The sequence below is a fragment of the Lytechinus variegatus genome, chromosome 4, assembly GCF_018143015.1.
Source record: "Lytechinus variegatus isolate NC3 chromosome 4, Lvar_3.0, whole genome shotgun sequence".
Classification (NCBI taxonomy): Eukaryota; Metazoa; Echinodermata; class Echinoidea; order Temnopleuroida; family Toxopneustidae; genus Lytechinus; species Lytechinus variegatus.
Window position 1 is genome coordinate 63,426,250 of NC_054743.1, and position 15,167 is coordinate 63,441,416.

Sequence of the window (15,167 nt, forward strand, 5' to 3'; positions counted from 1 at the left end):
TCGATTACGTAACGGCGAGGATATAGTACATCGCCATAGAGTTAACTATGTACATCGCTCAGTCGCGTGCGACCTGACCTCGCCCAGCGATGACAGACCTCTGTCGCGTGCGACCTCGTCTGACATCACGCCAAGGAGTTCTGACTTCAAATTTGGGGTGAAAACCTAATTTTTTGCTTGTCCAATTTTCAAGCCTCTTGTCCCCCCTACCTTTTGGGAGAGATGTCCGCCCCTGTCTCTCCCTTTATAGGAGGGGGGGGGGTGTCTTAGGGGCATGTCTTGGAGTCCATTCAATCGAGCGTAGTTTGATTGTGTCTAAGGGTCAAGTCCATCCCCAAAAAATGTTGATTTGAATGAATAGAGAAAAATCAAACGAGCATAATGCTGAAAATTTGATCAAAATCGGATGTAAAATCAAAAAGTTATGGCAACAGTTGTATGCACAGCGCTAAGTGACATGAAAATTAGAGAGTCCATGATGTCACTCACTCACTATTTCTTTTGTTTTTTGTTGTCTGAATTATAAATTTTTTCATTTTTTTACCGATTTCAAAACGGAACTTAATTCCTGGAATTTACTCTGAAAGATGTATACTTCTGAAGATGGCGAAGAATAGTGTGGTAGGTACACCGTGTATCTTTCTTGGGCAAGTGTTGGTCCTGAAAAGGACCAAATTCGGTGGTCCTTGCCCAGAAAGATACATGGTATATCGTGGTACCTACCACATTACTCTGAAAGTTCCTGGAATTTTGCGAATGTTCTCCAGTCTTCCATAATTCCCTTGAAATGAAATATAGGGCCCAGTGCTGTAATTAAGCCGGCCAAAAGTTCTGAGGGGGGCGAAACATATGACGTAACGGGCAATGGTTATAAAGCCGAGTTGCGAGCGAAGCGAGCAAGCAAAAATTGTGACATTTTAATTTAAAAGATCAAATTTTGGGAGATTTTGACATAATGGTAAGAAAATAATATTATTCCCGAAAATGATAAATTCCTGGAATTTCTCACTTCAATGATCCTGTAAAATCGCAAACTTCCTGGAAATTCCTGGATTCCAGGAAGAGTGGAAGCACTAGCTTACATTATAGCGGTTCAACCTAAGTAATTGCCATTGATCCCCTTATAATTTACGTCAAACAATACTCTTTCCAGCCATAATTTTATAATGATTATGCGTTCTCGTCAAATATATTTCTCAAATTTGGGACATGTGAGGATCGTAATTTTTTACTCACAATATAAATAAATGAATTTATATGTATAGGCCTATATATATAATATATATATATGTAAAAGAATATATAGGCCTATATCTATAAATGTATTTATGTGTTGGCGCGGGGCGCTGAATGTTTATGTATATGTACGTACGCGAGATGTGAGAATGGCACATAAATTCATGGTTTTTTTTAGTTTACCAGCTAGAGGGGACCATCTTTTCAAAACACACAACGATAAGATCCAGAAAGTGTGGGGGAAATAAAAAAATGTAAACGAGAAGAGAAGAAATTATACAATTAGGCCTACGGTGAAAAAAAGAAAAAAATGAATGAGAAAGAAGAAATATGAAAATATTAGGGGATATTGATCAGTTCACTGTAGACAAAAGTTTATTGCGAAAATATTTTTAAAAACATGGTGAAAGTTTAAGAACAATCTATAAAAGATTAGAATTTTTTCGGATTCGTGACGTCTTAAACGGGCAGCCTACCCCCATGTGTGATGAAATGCATAATTAAATTTCACTTTTTTACGATTCCGGTGATCATTTATTTTTCACTTTTTTTAGAAACACGTGTGAAATAATTTGTCTATATATAGGCTTATAAGGTACAGTATCAACATAATTATTATCTGAGAAAACGAAATTTCATTATTGATTGCATGTAGGAAATTAAAGCTGTTCACATATGACGTCTCAAATCAAAATAGATTCTAACCTTTTTTATTCTTTGATGGATTTTTCTCAAACCTAATTGGCAATATTCGTAATCATTTTCATTTTTGATATATTTTACAATAAACTTGTTGTCAGGGTGATTATATACTCGAGTCCCCGTTTTAAATCTTTTGAAAACATGTGGTAAATTTCCCGCCATCAGAAGCAAGAAAAGAAGAAGATGTTGTCTTGGGTGATCAATTGCACCGGCAATTGCACAGCAGCAACTCGTAGCGACATACTGTATGAGCCCGGTATACAATTATTATGATCGGGTCATATGAGCTGTCGATGTCATGCATGTACTTGAAGGACTCATCTTGGGGCGAGTTTTTACCGCACACGACGCAACTACACGGCGCGCTATAAATAGCACAGCGCCGAGACAAAGCAAGTACAACTTCGATCTTCGATCCTAAAAAATACTCGAAAAATCTGTTTTCCCTTCTGCATCAATTATGTCTGCTCACAGAGACATTTATAGGTCTATAGCACAGCGTTCGAAACTATATCCGGTAATTCCACAAGTAGTAGAATTCAACTTCCACAGCTATACTTGCTCGTTTCAAAGACGCACAGCAGTATGCCTAACTTGTGACCGTTCAGTTTCAGATGCACCGAACACCACGTCGAATTTTGTCAAGCACTTGAAAAAACACAGAAGGCGGTGAGTATACTCGACGACGACTCGCTTACATGGACTTGTGTGTATACACGTGCATGTGCATACGACCGCTGTACGCATCCCGTATACGCAGCATTGCAATGGTACATTTTATTTAGCTGACTTACAAAATATTATCCTATTAAATATGCGCGTATACACACCCGTTTCATGCGTTGACTTACCAATATAAACGCGCGATGGCATGCATATATACATGCTCACTAGGTTTTAAGTCATTTCTCTAGTTTGCTTGGGTGGTGCATATATTGGCATAAACATGGATACGTCGGATAGCAATCCTGCGGTCGGATTCAAGTTGAAGAAACTGAGTTCAAAGATTCCCCAAGTCATTGACTTGAATTTCTACAATTACACCTGTACATTTCAGAGGCGTACAGCAGTGTGTATCGTGTGCGACAAAGGGGTTTCGGATGACCCGCACTGTACATCAAATTATATCAGGCACTTGAAGTGCCACCACAAAGAACGGTAAGTCACTGGATCATCTGTGCTTCGCTCCGCGCACAGACATGACTGCATATAAACATGTACGTTGGAAGCAAGTCACATATGAGTCAGGGCATGTCGTGCTCAATATTGTAATGTACGTATTATTATGTTTCACAACGTTTTGATTTGAATTTATTTACAGCATTATAAGTGCAAAGTTACATGCACTATGTCCAAACATATTATAGGCCTAGATATTAGAGATGTATGTCTACAAGAGAAAGAGAGATGAGAGTAACACTGTTAGTTATAAGTATAACTTGTCAATAATGAGCATGGCGCCACTGTTCTTATGTGATCCTTTTACGGCAATGATGCAGGTTCCGCAGTTCGCTTTTGAAAATGGAGGGGGGGGGGGCAAGAGCTGACCACATGCAAAATTTACACAGAAGACGGGACAGAAGATTGTAAGCCCACACAATAGATTGTATTTTTGTAAACGTTTTTATTCACGCTGTTCAAAGAAACTTCAGGTCAACTTGAATCCAGATTTTTTATTGTAAGCTGTTACTCTTGTCAATGCACATGCACCGACCCTCCCACAACTTGAAAAAAGTGGTAAAATGATTTGAATTCAAGTCAACTATATGTATATTTGCATTATAACTGATGAATAATTCCAGGCATGGACGGAAATCCCAGAGGACGCGTCCCCGGCCTACCCAAAATAGTAGGGGCCAGGACACAATTAATATGACATGCCCCCTACCATTTTTGGTCTTTAATGATGGAAAGAAATACATCATTAAAAAAACTTGTATTTTGGACGACATATGACCTTGTTTGGAGATTACCTTTCTTTCTTTCTTTTTTTTGCTTGTCAAAAATTTCCAGCCCCTAGCTGGTTCCCATATTCATTGAGGGAGAGATTTCTGCCCTTGACTCCAGGTCAACTTGAAGCCAGATTTCCAATTACATCAAAGACTCTTAAATTCTGACAGTACTCGTATATTTATCAATCGTTTCATTTCATAGAAGGATATGCAATATATATGCACGCCCCTCGACCCCCAAAGAAATAGAAAATCATTGGATGGTCTCTAGAATGTGCAGTGTTACTGTATATCCTATCTTCAAGTCCTCTCTCTTGTGGCCTTGAAATTGACAGAATTCTGTTTGTACATTAATTTTACCGACTGCAAAGTACATTACAGTCATGGATATTTTGTATGTCATCCGCAGCATGCTTTGCATGCATACAAACATTCTGTTCGGATTGAAAAAATTGTATGAAAATATCACCTAAAGTGAGGGTGACTTGAGGTCATATGTTTCAGGTGTTCATTTCCCTCGCTGCACATAGCTATATAAAATGATATGTATATATAGATATTAAAATTTGGAACCGCACAAAAAAATATTTCATATACTTTTTTTTTTGTAAAATTTTGTCAGCCTACATTTGTATGGGGAAATACAAAATTTTGGGGTCCATTGATTTAATGCTGAAGAAGGCGATATAGCTTGTCTTGTCGATTGGGGCGGCAGAAATGGGGGGGGGGGGGGGGCACTGGAGTCCCCCCCCCACGAAAAAAATTCCCGCGTAGGAAAAGTGTATCTTTTTTCAAAATGAAACACCCCATTAAAAATCACAAAATTGTTGGCTACACTTCTCGCATCAATGATTATCTAGTAAGGTACTTTTCCTGTTCACTGTTACAAAAATGCTGAGAATGTGCAGTTTTCAGGTTGGAACAAATATTCAGCTCGCGCTTTGTGCTCGCATTATTTCGATTTACGGTGAGGTATCATATTCCTGAGTCGCTAAATGCAGTCCTTAACAGATTATTTTTTTGGTCAGTATGTTAAAAATTTCAGCTGGCGCTTTTTACGCTCGCGTTAACGCTTTAATTAGTTAGATAAGATAGACATGTTTGCTTGGAATGTTTAATTTTTATGTTTTATGATATCAAAATGTCCAAATATTTGAGCTCGCGATTCGTGCTTGCAACATCTCGCAAGGATACCCTTTTAACAGATATCAGCGTTATTGACCAAAAGTGGGTTTTACAACTTCAGATTTTATTTTTTTTCCCCAAAGTTATCGCTCGCTCGCAGATGGTCCTATAAATCATATCTTATCAATCAGAAATCGCTTCAAAATGGCTCTGCTCAACTAAATTACTTCAGAACACATAGCTATATACTTCACGCAGATGATAATCTCATTGTGAAGATATCCGTTTTCACCAAATTGCCCTTTTTGACATAAAGGTGCCCTTTTGGGGCTCTGCCCCCCAACGAAAATACGTTCCGACGACCCTGCTTGTCGACTTAATACCTTGACGAAATAACGTTATAAAGTCAACATAGCGAGATAGTTTTCTCTCCTTGACGTATGTCAACATGGAGAAATTGGCCTGCTTTATTCGGGGCTTTATCGACTTTTTAAAAGTTAAGGTTTAATCTTGCCATTCGTGCACCACATGCAGTTGGTAACGAATAATTAAAATTGGAAAATAAAATAATGTTTCTCCGCATATATGCATGTATCGACATAAGAACATTAGGCCTATTTTGTCCAGACAGTCGAGAGCCCTGCATGGGAACAATTTTTTTTACAGGGGATACTGATGTATAGACAAGCAAAAAAAAGGGGTCACAAGTTTCTATCAAACTGTCATTTTGGTCGGGCATTTCTCCATTTTGTCACACCTACAAGAATTCCAGGGGGTGCTGCCAATGGAGAATGATACACGCAACACACCCCAGGAAAAACTCGGGGGTGCTTCGATCAGCACCCCATTTCCCTGTGCTAGGATTATGTCGACGGTCGTGGCAACGTAAATTACCTTTACTTTAATTCATCCTTATGTAGGCATGTATGTCGACCTATGATCATGCACATAGGCGGCGGAAGCGGGAAGCGGGGGGACGGGGGGGGACGTGTCCCCCCTAAATTTGAGGAGGGGGGACGGTCCCCCCCTAAATTTGTAGTTGATGACCTTTTTTTTTTTTTTTTTTTGCTTGTCAATTTATTTTCCTACGCGTCTCCCCTAAAATTTTTAGGTTGAGAACCTTTTTTTTTTTTTTTTTGCTTGTCAAAATTTTTTCTTGGGTTGTCCCCTCCTAAAATTTTTGGCTTCCGCCGCCAATGATCATGCATACGAGTTTGGTCTTCAATATCCTTTCATTAAAGGAAACTGAAACCCAAGGATAGAATCAGGCTAATTGGAAAAAGTAAAATGAGAGGAAATCAAGTTTCATCAAAATCGGTTATGATGAAATAAGCAAGTTATGGACGTTTAAAAAGTCTTGTTGTACTATGGGGGTAATCAAATTGGCAAACGTGTTTCTAAATTATTTTGTGGACAACTCTCCATTTGCATTGTACACAAATTTTCAGATTTTTCCCTTTATTTTACATATTTCACATTATCTCCTCCTGACCTTGACATATGTGGTGTGAATTGTATTTTCCCATGATATATGTTGTGCTCAGAAGGAGGAAAGATGCGATTCAAAAGATAATGAGAAAAATCTGAAAATTTGCGTATAAAACGAATTGAGAGTTGTCCACAAAATCAGCCATTTTGAAGCACTTTGCCAATTTGAGGATCCCCATATACAACAAGAGTTTTCAAACTTCCATAACTCGCTTATTCTGTAACCGATTTTGATAAAACAACTTTTTAGAATGCTCATCTCATTTTATTCTTCCTGATAGGATAGATTTTCCCCTTGTATTTTGGTTTCCTTTAAAATGACATATAAGCCTGATGTTAGGCAAAGTAACTCTCTCAGTCGCCCCTTATACAGTGCATGGGTATAAAAAACAGGCCAGTTTTGAAGTCTATACAAAAATTTGTTTCCAATTATGATATCTATATTTTGATGTTAGTATAGATGCTCTGAAATCTTATCTTTGAAATGCAATTAAAAAAAATAAATTTGTTCATGCTTGAGCGAACACGGGACGTTTTCATCGGGGGTTCAAAAAGAGGCTTGCGCCATGGCAGAATATGAGTAATTATGATGATCAGACTTCTTGCTAATCAGCAGACTTCCTCTTAACATTGTCATTATCTGTGCCATAATTTTTGAATTATGCTGTCAAATTTTATTTACAAATTTATTTATTTATTTGAATTATTTTGTTTTGTTTTTTCATTTAAAATCTGAAAAGTAAGAAAAGAAGACTTTTTATCAACCAAAGCAAAAAGATTTGCATTATTAATTGGGAAGACTTGTAATTCAAATCCTTTTATTCTGTGAAACAAGTTATGGTACCTTTAAAAGACATAATTGATTCCGACCAAGTTTGACAAGACAAACAGGAAGGGATTCATGTCTGTATAGCAATGGTGTATTGAGTCAATTTTGAAGGAGCCAGATATGGCAGATCGGGTAAAATGTATCAGGAAGTTGTGAGTGAGCAAAGCGAGCACGCAAATATTCCCACTTTATTACAATATCAAATTTTGTGATAGATTTTGACATAATATTCAGAAAAATCAAAATAAGATCATATTTTACTTTCTATCTTTCCTTTTATTTCCTTTCCACTTTTTTTTCTTGGTCATGATTTTTTTTAATGGGGGGGGGGCATCCCCGAGCTCCCGCCCCACTGTATGGCACTGTTTAAAAGGCACCATAACCGCTCTTCCATACTTCGGTTGAAAAAAAAAATTGCTTGAAGGAATATTCAACGCTAAAAGAGAACGTATTAAAAAGAAACAACAACAGAACAATTCAAGCAAGTAGATTTGAAAATGAATTTTGACCGCATAATTTGAAAAAGTATGGCAAATATAATGAAAAGGTATAGAAGAAGTCTGCTGATTAATAAGAAGTCCGACCATCATATTTACAATTTTATGCCATTTTGGCGCAAGTCTCCTTTTTAACCCCAGACAAAAACATTCCATGTTCGCTCAAGCGTGAACGAAACTAGATTTTTTTTTTATAGCATTTAAAAGATAAGACTTCAGAGCACCTATTAACACCAAAATATAGACAGGCATAATTTGAAACAAAAAATTTATAGACTTTTCAAATCTGTCCCGTTTTTTGATACGCAGTGTATAGTGACTACGGTTGTCAACTTTTTCAGTCATTCGTTTGCCATAGATCAGTTTTTATTTAAATGATTTTTCCCCGTAGCTATGAGGAATACCTCGCGAGCAAGGTTCAAAGGAGACCGAGAAGACGATCGCGACGACCTCCCCCACCACCAGATCGATCACCATCTCCACCACAAGGTCGTCAACCATCTCCACAACCACGCCGACAGCCGTCTCCACCAACTTTTAACCAGCCATCTCCTCCACAGCAGCGTTTACCTTCTCGACCGCCACAACGCAGACCATCTCCGCCGCAACAGCGTCGTCGACCTCAACCACGTCAGCGATACTCGCCGCCAATTCACCAACCATCTCAAGCTCGCCGGCGACCATCCCCACGACAGCTCCCGCCCTCTCAAGTTTACGCCACGATTTTCGGGGACGAACTCCCGATGCAATCGGGACTGTCGGCGACCGTGGACCAACCGTCGACGTCGATGGCGATGGAGGAATCGAGGGACGTAACCGCCGAAAGCATCGCCTTATCGGGGGCCATAGGACAATCCTCGACTATGATGAACATTGAGAGACCGAGAGTTGTAACCGCCCAAAGCATAGCGTACGCCTTCCCAGCGGTTGATGAGGTTGATGATGACGACTTCACTTTCCCATCTACCGAGTCAGAAACTTGCATTATTCAGGTATGTCATAGATTTAAAAATCCGCTTTTTTCATACCTGCTTAGCAGAGCGAGACTAGTATTATAGGCAGCGCTTTTCTGACGGCGGTGGCGGCGTCGTCAACATTGAAATCTTAACCTATATATGGTTATAAGTTGTTTTGAAATTTCATCATAACGTAGAAAGTATATGGACTTGGACCTAGTTCGTGAAACTTGGACATAATGTAATCGATACTGAATCCTGCCTGATTTTCACATAACCAAGGTCACTCGGAAGCCATTTAGGGTCAATTAATCATCTTAGACCATGTTGGGGTAATCAACATCAAAATCTAACCTATAATGAGGTTAAGTTTTTGAAATGTCATCCTAACTTAGAAATTATACGGACCTAGTTCATGAAACTTGGACATAAGGTTAATCAAGTATTACTGAACATCCTGCTTGAGTTTCTGGTCACATGATCGTGGCGCAGTACTGTAGGCCTAAACGTTACTTGTTTCAGTTATTTTTTTTTTTGGGGGGGATCTCTAATGATCATATGACTTATCTATATAGGACATCTTATCTAGGACATGATGATTTATTGATATTCTATCCATTATCAATTTCCATGACACGTACCAATGAAACATTAAGGTAATTAGCAGATTGAAATAGAGGGGCGCTAGCCGCGCTATATACATACTCTACAGAGAAAATTTCAATTTTGCCAGGTATAGGCCTAATTTTCAACAATTAAGTGATATGGAGATACTACATAATATGAAAATGGGTTCAATGTTTCTATTTACTGTCTTTATTTCTTGAATAATTTAGAGGCCAACGATATGAAAACAAGATATTGACCCCCCCCCCCCCCCCCTCCTCCTTGTTGACGTTTTTGTACGGAGCCCAACCTCCGACACACCCCCAATTCTGACCAATTGAATTGCAATCTTGAAACATAGATGGCGTACCAGTACACCGTCCCAATCTTGGCAGGAAATATGTACGGTAACCCCGGCCGTCCCCCCATCGCACGTCGCAGCCAGCCAGCTAGCTAGCTGGCTTTACCCGGGGCCAGGTGCGGCGGCGACCGGCCGACCGGGCGCGCGCTGTATCGATGATTATCGCATGCACCATATATCGGGGTCCGGACAGCCCGACCACCAGACAGCCCGACCCTGGACAGCCCGACCCGCTGCCCTGGACAACTCGTCCCGGTCGAGTTGTCCAGGGTTGGCTCTGAATCGGACAACTCGACCACTTGAATTCTTCTTCAAAATTTCATGAAATGAAATTTCAAACTTTACTTCAAAAGTATTTTCCCGCATAATCCATGTTTCTTCAATACATTCTCGACAGAAAAATTGACATTTCAGTGCATTTTGAGCTATTTTGAAAGAAAATAAAGCGAGTTCCCTTGCAACGAGAATAATCCGATACCGCCGGCGAGCCGTGTTCATTCAACTTACAACTTGCAAATTTGAGTTGATTTTTCCGTCACTTTACATATTTTAATGGTGAGTGTGTGCTATTTTGTATTTCATATTCCGTTTTCACATTTCCTGTACTTATTCAAAGTTATTGCATTTCACAAAACTGATACTTAATGCAAACATTTTGAGATAGTTCACCTGGAAAGAACACCGATGCGGTGCTTCGCCTCGCCGGCCGGCCGGCTGGGCGACCGGCTGTGCAGTGCTGTGATTGTGACTGAGTGAGGGGGTGAGGCAGTCAGCTCAACTAGCTATGCGAGGTCAACTTACTTATTTTCCCTTATTTTAGTTAATTTTCCGTCTCTAGACATAATATTGCTCATTTTCCAGTGGCGAGAGTGTGCTAATTTTGTATTTTTACGCTTCTTCCACATATTAAAAAGTTTTTTTTTTCATGTCACTAACTTAATCTAAAACTTAAAATTCGAATAACGTTTTAAAACTTTTCCTCATACATTCACCAATATTTTTTTGGTATTTTTTGCTATTTTTACGACCAACTTTTTTTCAGAGTGAACTTTAATATATTTAAAAAATGTATTTGCTTCTAAACTGAAGGTTGAAATGGTTTGATTTGGTTCAGTAGCAAAAGAGGTGCAGAGCTTCAAATAGTTGAAATTACTTTATTTTATTTCTATCTTTCCAGCTCTTTGAGACCACCTGAATTGCAAGCTCTGTATGTTTATTTCTATCTTTCCAGCTCTTTGAGACCACCTGAATTGCAAGCTCTGTATGGCCAGTTTATGTGTGACAAAATAAGAGATGAGGAAGGGTTGAAAATCCGTCCAGCTAAGTTAGGGATCATGTAATTGCCATGGAAACCAAATATAGTAACGTATAACAGGTTGTATATTCCTGAAAGTGCAATTGTTGGATAAATGTTAATTTATATTGGCACTAATGTAATTTTAAGATCGTCCTTAGCTTTACATAAACACCAAGAGCAGAGGATATTGTTCCCGGTTGGAATTGTTTCATATTTATTATCATAAGAGTATTATCATAATTGTGGTAATGTAATCCTGTTTGAAATTTTGAACCAGTATAAATGTGGGATATAATATGTTTTATATACACTGAAGTTCAATATGTGTTACTATGTAATTTTAGATCTGATCAAGTTTACCTTAATGTTACTTAATAAAACCCACTTAACTCCAAAGAAGTATTTTGAATATTTGGTTCTTGCACTATTTTGTATCTCTTTTCTCGCTGAATATTTACCTTTTAATGAGAGCTGCGGTGACGGGTTCCATGACATTTGCTCTGGCAAATTCCACACCATAATCTTATGAACAGCTTCAACCAGCAAGGTCTAAACCTAACTTAAAACCATATTGCAACCCTGAACCTCTATCTTAAGGGGCTTTCACAATTGCTCATGCGATTGTTTGCGATCACTTGGTCACAATATATGTTGCACAGAATTGCAACTGTGAAGGGTCGTAAGTAGTTGCGCAGCCAATTGTGAAAAGGGCTTTAGACAAAATTAAGCCTGGGTTAATTGTCGCAGGAGCAAATGTTGTGTCACATGGTAATCAGATGGAGATGATTGGAGAGATGAAGATGGGGGGGGGATGGAGATGAAAGGTGGGATGGTCATGACGAGGAGTGATGGAGTTGAGAGGGGTGTGGATGATGAGTGGATGGAGATGATGAGAGGAGGAATGATACAAGGATGGATTGAGATGATGAAAGGTGGAATGGCCATGATGAGGAGTGATGGAGTTGATGGGAGGGGTGTGGATGGAGATGATGAGAGGAGGGATAGGATGAGGCAAGGATGGATGGAGATGATGTGGAAGGGTTGACAGGAGTAGGGGGTGGAGATGAGGAAGAGATTGAAATGAAATAGGGATGGAGATGCGAAAATGGTTGGAGAAGACGGGAATGGAGATAATGGGGGTGGAGATGTCAGGCGGCGTGTTGATAATGAGAGAAGAAAGATAAAAGGGCAGGGGGTGATCATCATCACAAACATTGCCTCCACCAACTTCACCATCAATATCATTACCATCATCGTCATTATGACATCATCACCACAAACTTTATCATTGGCGTAATGAGTGAAAGATTTTTAGGGGTAAGATATGGCCCATCATGCCAAAGTTATTTTTTTAATTGTGAATGAGTAATTTTTTTACATTTTTATTACACAAACTCTTTTTATTATGACATACTAAAACTCTTCTCTCTTTTCGTTTCTCTTTCATTCTTTTTTTAGTATTTTATTTTTTTAGGGGGGTGCTCTTGCCCCCAAGACCATGATCCCCCACCACCTGTATTTCACTGTTCATTACCAACACCATCTACTATCGTCATAATTATCAACACCACTAGCTTCATTACCATCATCGTCATCACCACCACCATCATCGACATCATTATCATCACCACCTCCCATCTCATAACAATCACCAGTCCATAATTATCTTTATCACATCATCATTATCCTCATCACCACAACATCTTGATCGTCATCATAATTGTTTTATCTGTGATTTCATACACAGAAACTAGTACTTATGTCACATTATTTATCTCTTACTGTAAGATGGACTTTACATATCACCCAAAAATGACATTTCAATCATTGTTAGTAAAAATGAATGAATAGGATTCAAAGTCGCAGCTTGCATATTTGCGATTGACAAAAGGAATATTTCAAGCTAAAGCTGTTTGTTGGAATTCTTGTAGAGAGTTGGTATGATTATCATTAAAGGGGTGGTCCAGGCTGAAAATATATCTTAATACACAGAGTCGAATTCACTGTGCAAAACGCTGAAAATTTCATCAAAATCGGATAACAAATAAAGTTATTGAAGTTTAAAGTTCAGCAATATTTTGTGAAAACAGTCGTCATGAATATTCATTAGGCGAGCTGATGTCACATCTCCACTTTCTGTTTTCTTATATTATTACATAAAATCATGTTTTTTTTCATTTTTTCATACTTGTGAGAATAATATGTCTCCCTTATGATTAAATAAGTTGCAGCAATAAAAATCTAATGTACTAAATCAGTAATTGTTGTCAATCCAGTTTTTATGTCTCTTGGAGGAAAAAAAATGAATAAACCTAATTTCATATAATAAAATACAAAAGAACGAGTGAAGATGTGACATCATCAGCCCACCTAATGAATATTCATGACGACTATTTACAAAATTTTGTTAAACTTTAAAATTCAATAACTTTGCTATCTGTTGTCCGATTTTGATGAAATTGGCAGTGAATTCTACTCTATTTATTAAGCTATAAATACCTTCAGCCTGGACCACCCCTTTAATCAAAAAGTGGCACGAATATTCATCTTTTGATAGACATGCAAGATTCATTTTCTAAATGTGTTGGAAATGGCATTACCATGGGAATAACAAGACAGGGTATTAATTTCCTTCAGTTCAGTGGTATCCCTTTTCTGCACTTTTATTCCTTTGCATTATTTTTTCATTTCTTTATTTGCGCCCCATGAATGTGCCTCCTAGATACGACCGTGACTGACCTGGGTACAATACTAGTTTTATCTACTTGATGAGAATTTCAGTCAGTTTTTGAAAGGCAAATCCGTTAGAACCTGCAAAGTTAAGAGTGTTGTGATAAATTAATGATCAATCGTGGCCAGTTTTGGTTGTTAAAGCAAATTTCATAAATTATTAAATTGAACTTTAATGCATGAGTGAAATTCAACACACATTGCATTTTTTGGGGCAGCATTTTAACTTTATTATGTGGATCTCAGCAATGTGTTTGGGGGAGTCTGGGGAATAGAGGGTGAGATGGAACTTATGTGGGAAAAGTAGGTTGATAGAATAAGGTTCAACAGAACATTTAGCGCCCCCCCCCAAAAAAAACCCCTCCTTACCCGCCCTCCCCTTCTGTTGAGAGACTGATTGCTCTTACATGTACGTATGAAGTCCAGAGCAGAATTTTCGGAATTTAATGATAAGTTCCGAAAATTGGGGCAACAACTTTTACCTATCAATCCTTCTGTCAAAAATTTATCAATAAATCAATTCAATCAATGTGCAATATGCTTGATCAAACATTTTTTTCAATGAATTATTCAATAAATCATCATCGGCCTAATCAGTCAATTTCTTGGTAATCATTTGGCACCCCCTAGTTCAATCATCAATCCCCCCCCCCCCCTTAGTTCAAACATCAATTTTGCACTCCTACATGGATAGAACATGGCAGCGGATAAGGTTTCAAAGCCTGTGTATAGCTTTGGTAAAGGGTCAATAATGTGATTGATAATCGAATATCATCTAATATGACAGTCTTACTGAAGCGTAGAGACCGTTAGATATTTTTCCAACTGCACTTCTCTGAAAAAATTTCAAATATTCAAATCTTGGATATATAGCGCCCTCTCTCGGCGATGCTTGTTTTAAATTAAAAAAATGGGCATTCAACAACGAATTGTTATGGCATTCAAGCACTTATCTTATAAATTTAGTGATTAGATATCCAAAAGTTACAGACAAAGAACATATCTTGAAAGTTTCAGCCCATTCCATGATTTGGAATAGGATTTAATTGAAAGACAAAAACACACAGATATTTTAATTTGATCGGGTGACCCGATCAAGTTAAATTTCCATGTAAAATCGCAAAATTTATCTTGTAAAACATATTTTCATTTTATATCCTCCACATCATAACTGTTATAGGGCATATCCATTCATATTAGCTAGCAATGAATTGGAATAGTGATAGGTGCATTTTGGTGGATTTACCAAAACTATACACAAGCTTTTAATCAATGACACCCTTAAAAATGTTATGAGGGAATGTGGTGACCGGAGAGAAAATCTTTGAAGAATTTGCATAGTAAAAACTTAATTGATTCTAGAGCAAATTGATGACATGAATGGAATA

General features: G+C 38.1%; 1 protein-coding gene across 2 annotated transcripts in view; it reads left to right on the forward strand.

Moving 5' to 3' along the window:
* Positions 1-2,341: 2,341 nt before the first annotated feature.
* The window catches only part of LOC121414491 (homogentisate 1,2-dioxygenase-like), a 34,382-nt gene continuing 21,556 nt past the window's right edge, over positions 2,342-15,167 (forward strand). Inside the window, exons 1-2 of one of the 2 annotated variants that reach the window (XM_041607687.1) lie at positions 2,342-2,607; positions 8,221-8,821. In XM_041607687.1, coding sequence (XP_041463621.1) covers positions 2,399-2,607; positions 8,221-8,821 — 810 coding nt within the window. In that variant the 5' untranslated portion in view covers positions 2,342-2,398. Of the gene's footprint in view, positions 2,608-2,799; positions 3,097-8,220; positions 8,822-15,167 lie in introns of those variants that run through there. The other variant, XM_041607686.1, reaches the window with a different exon arrangement.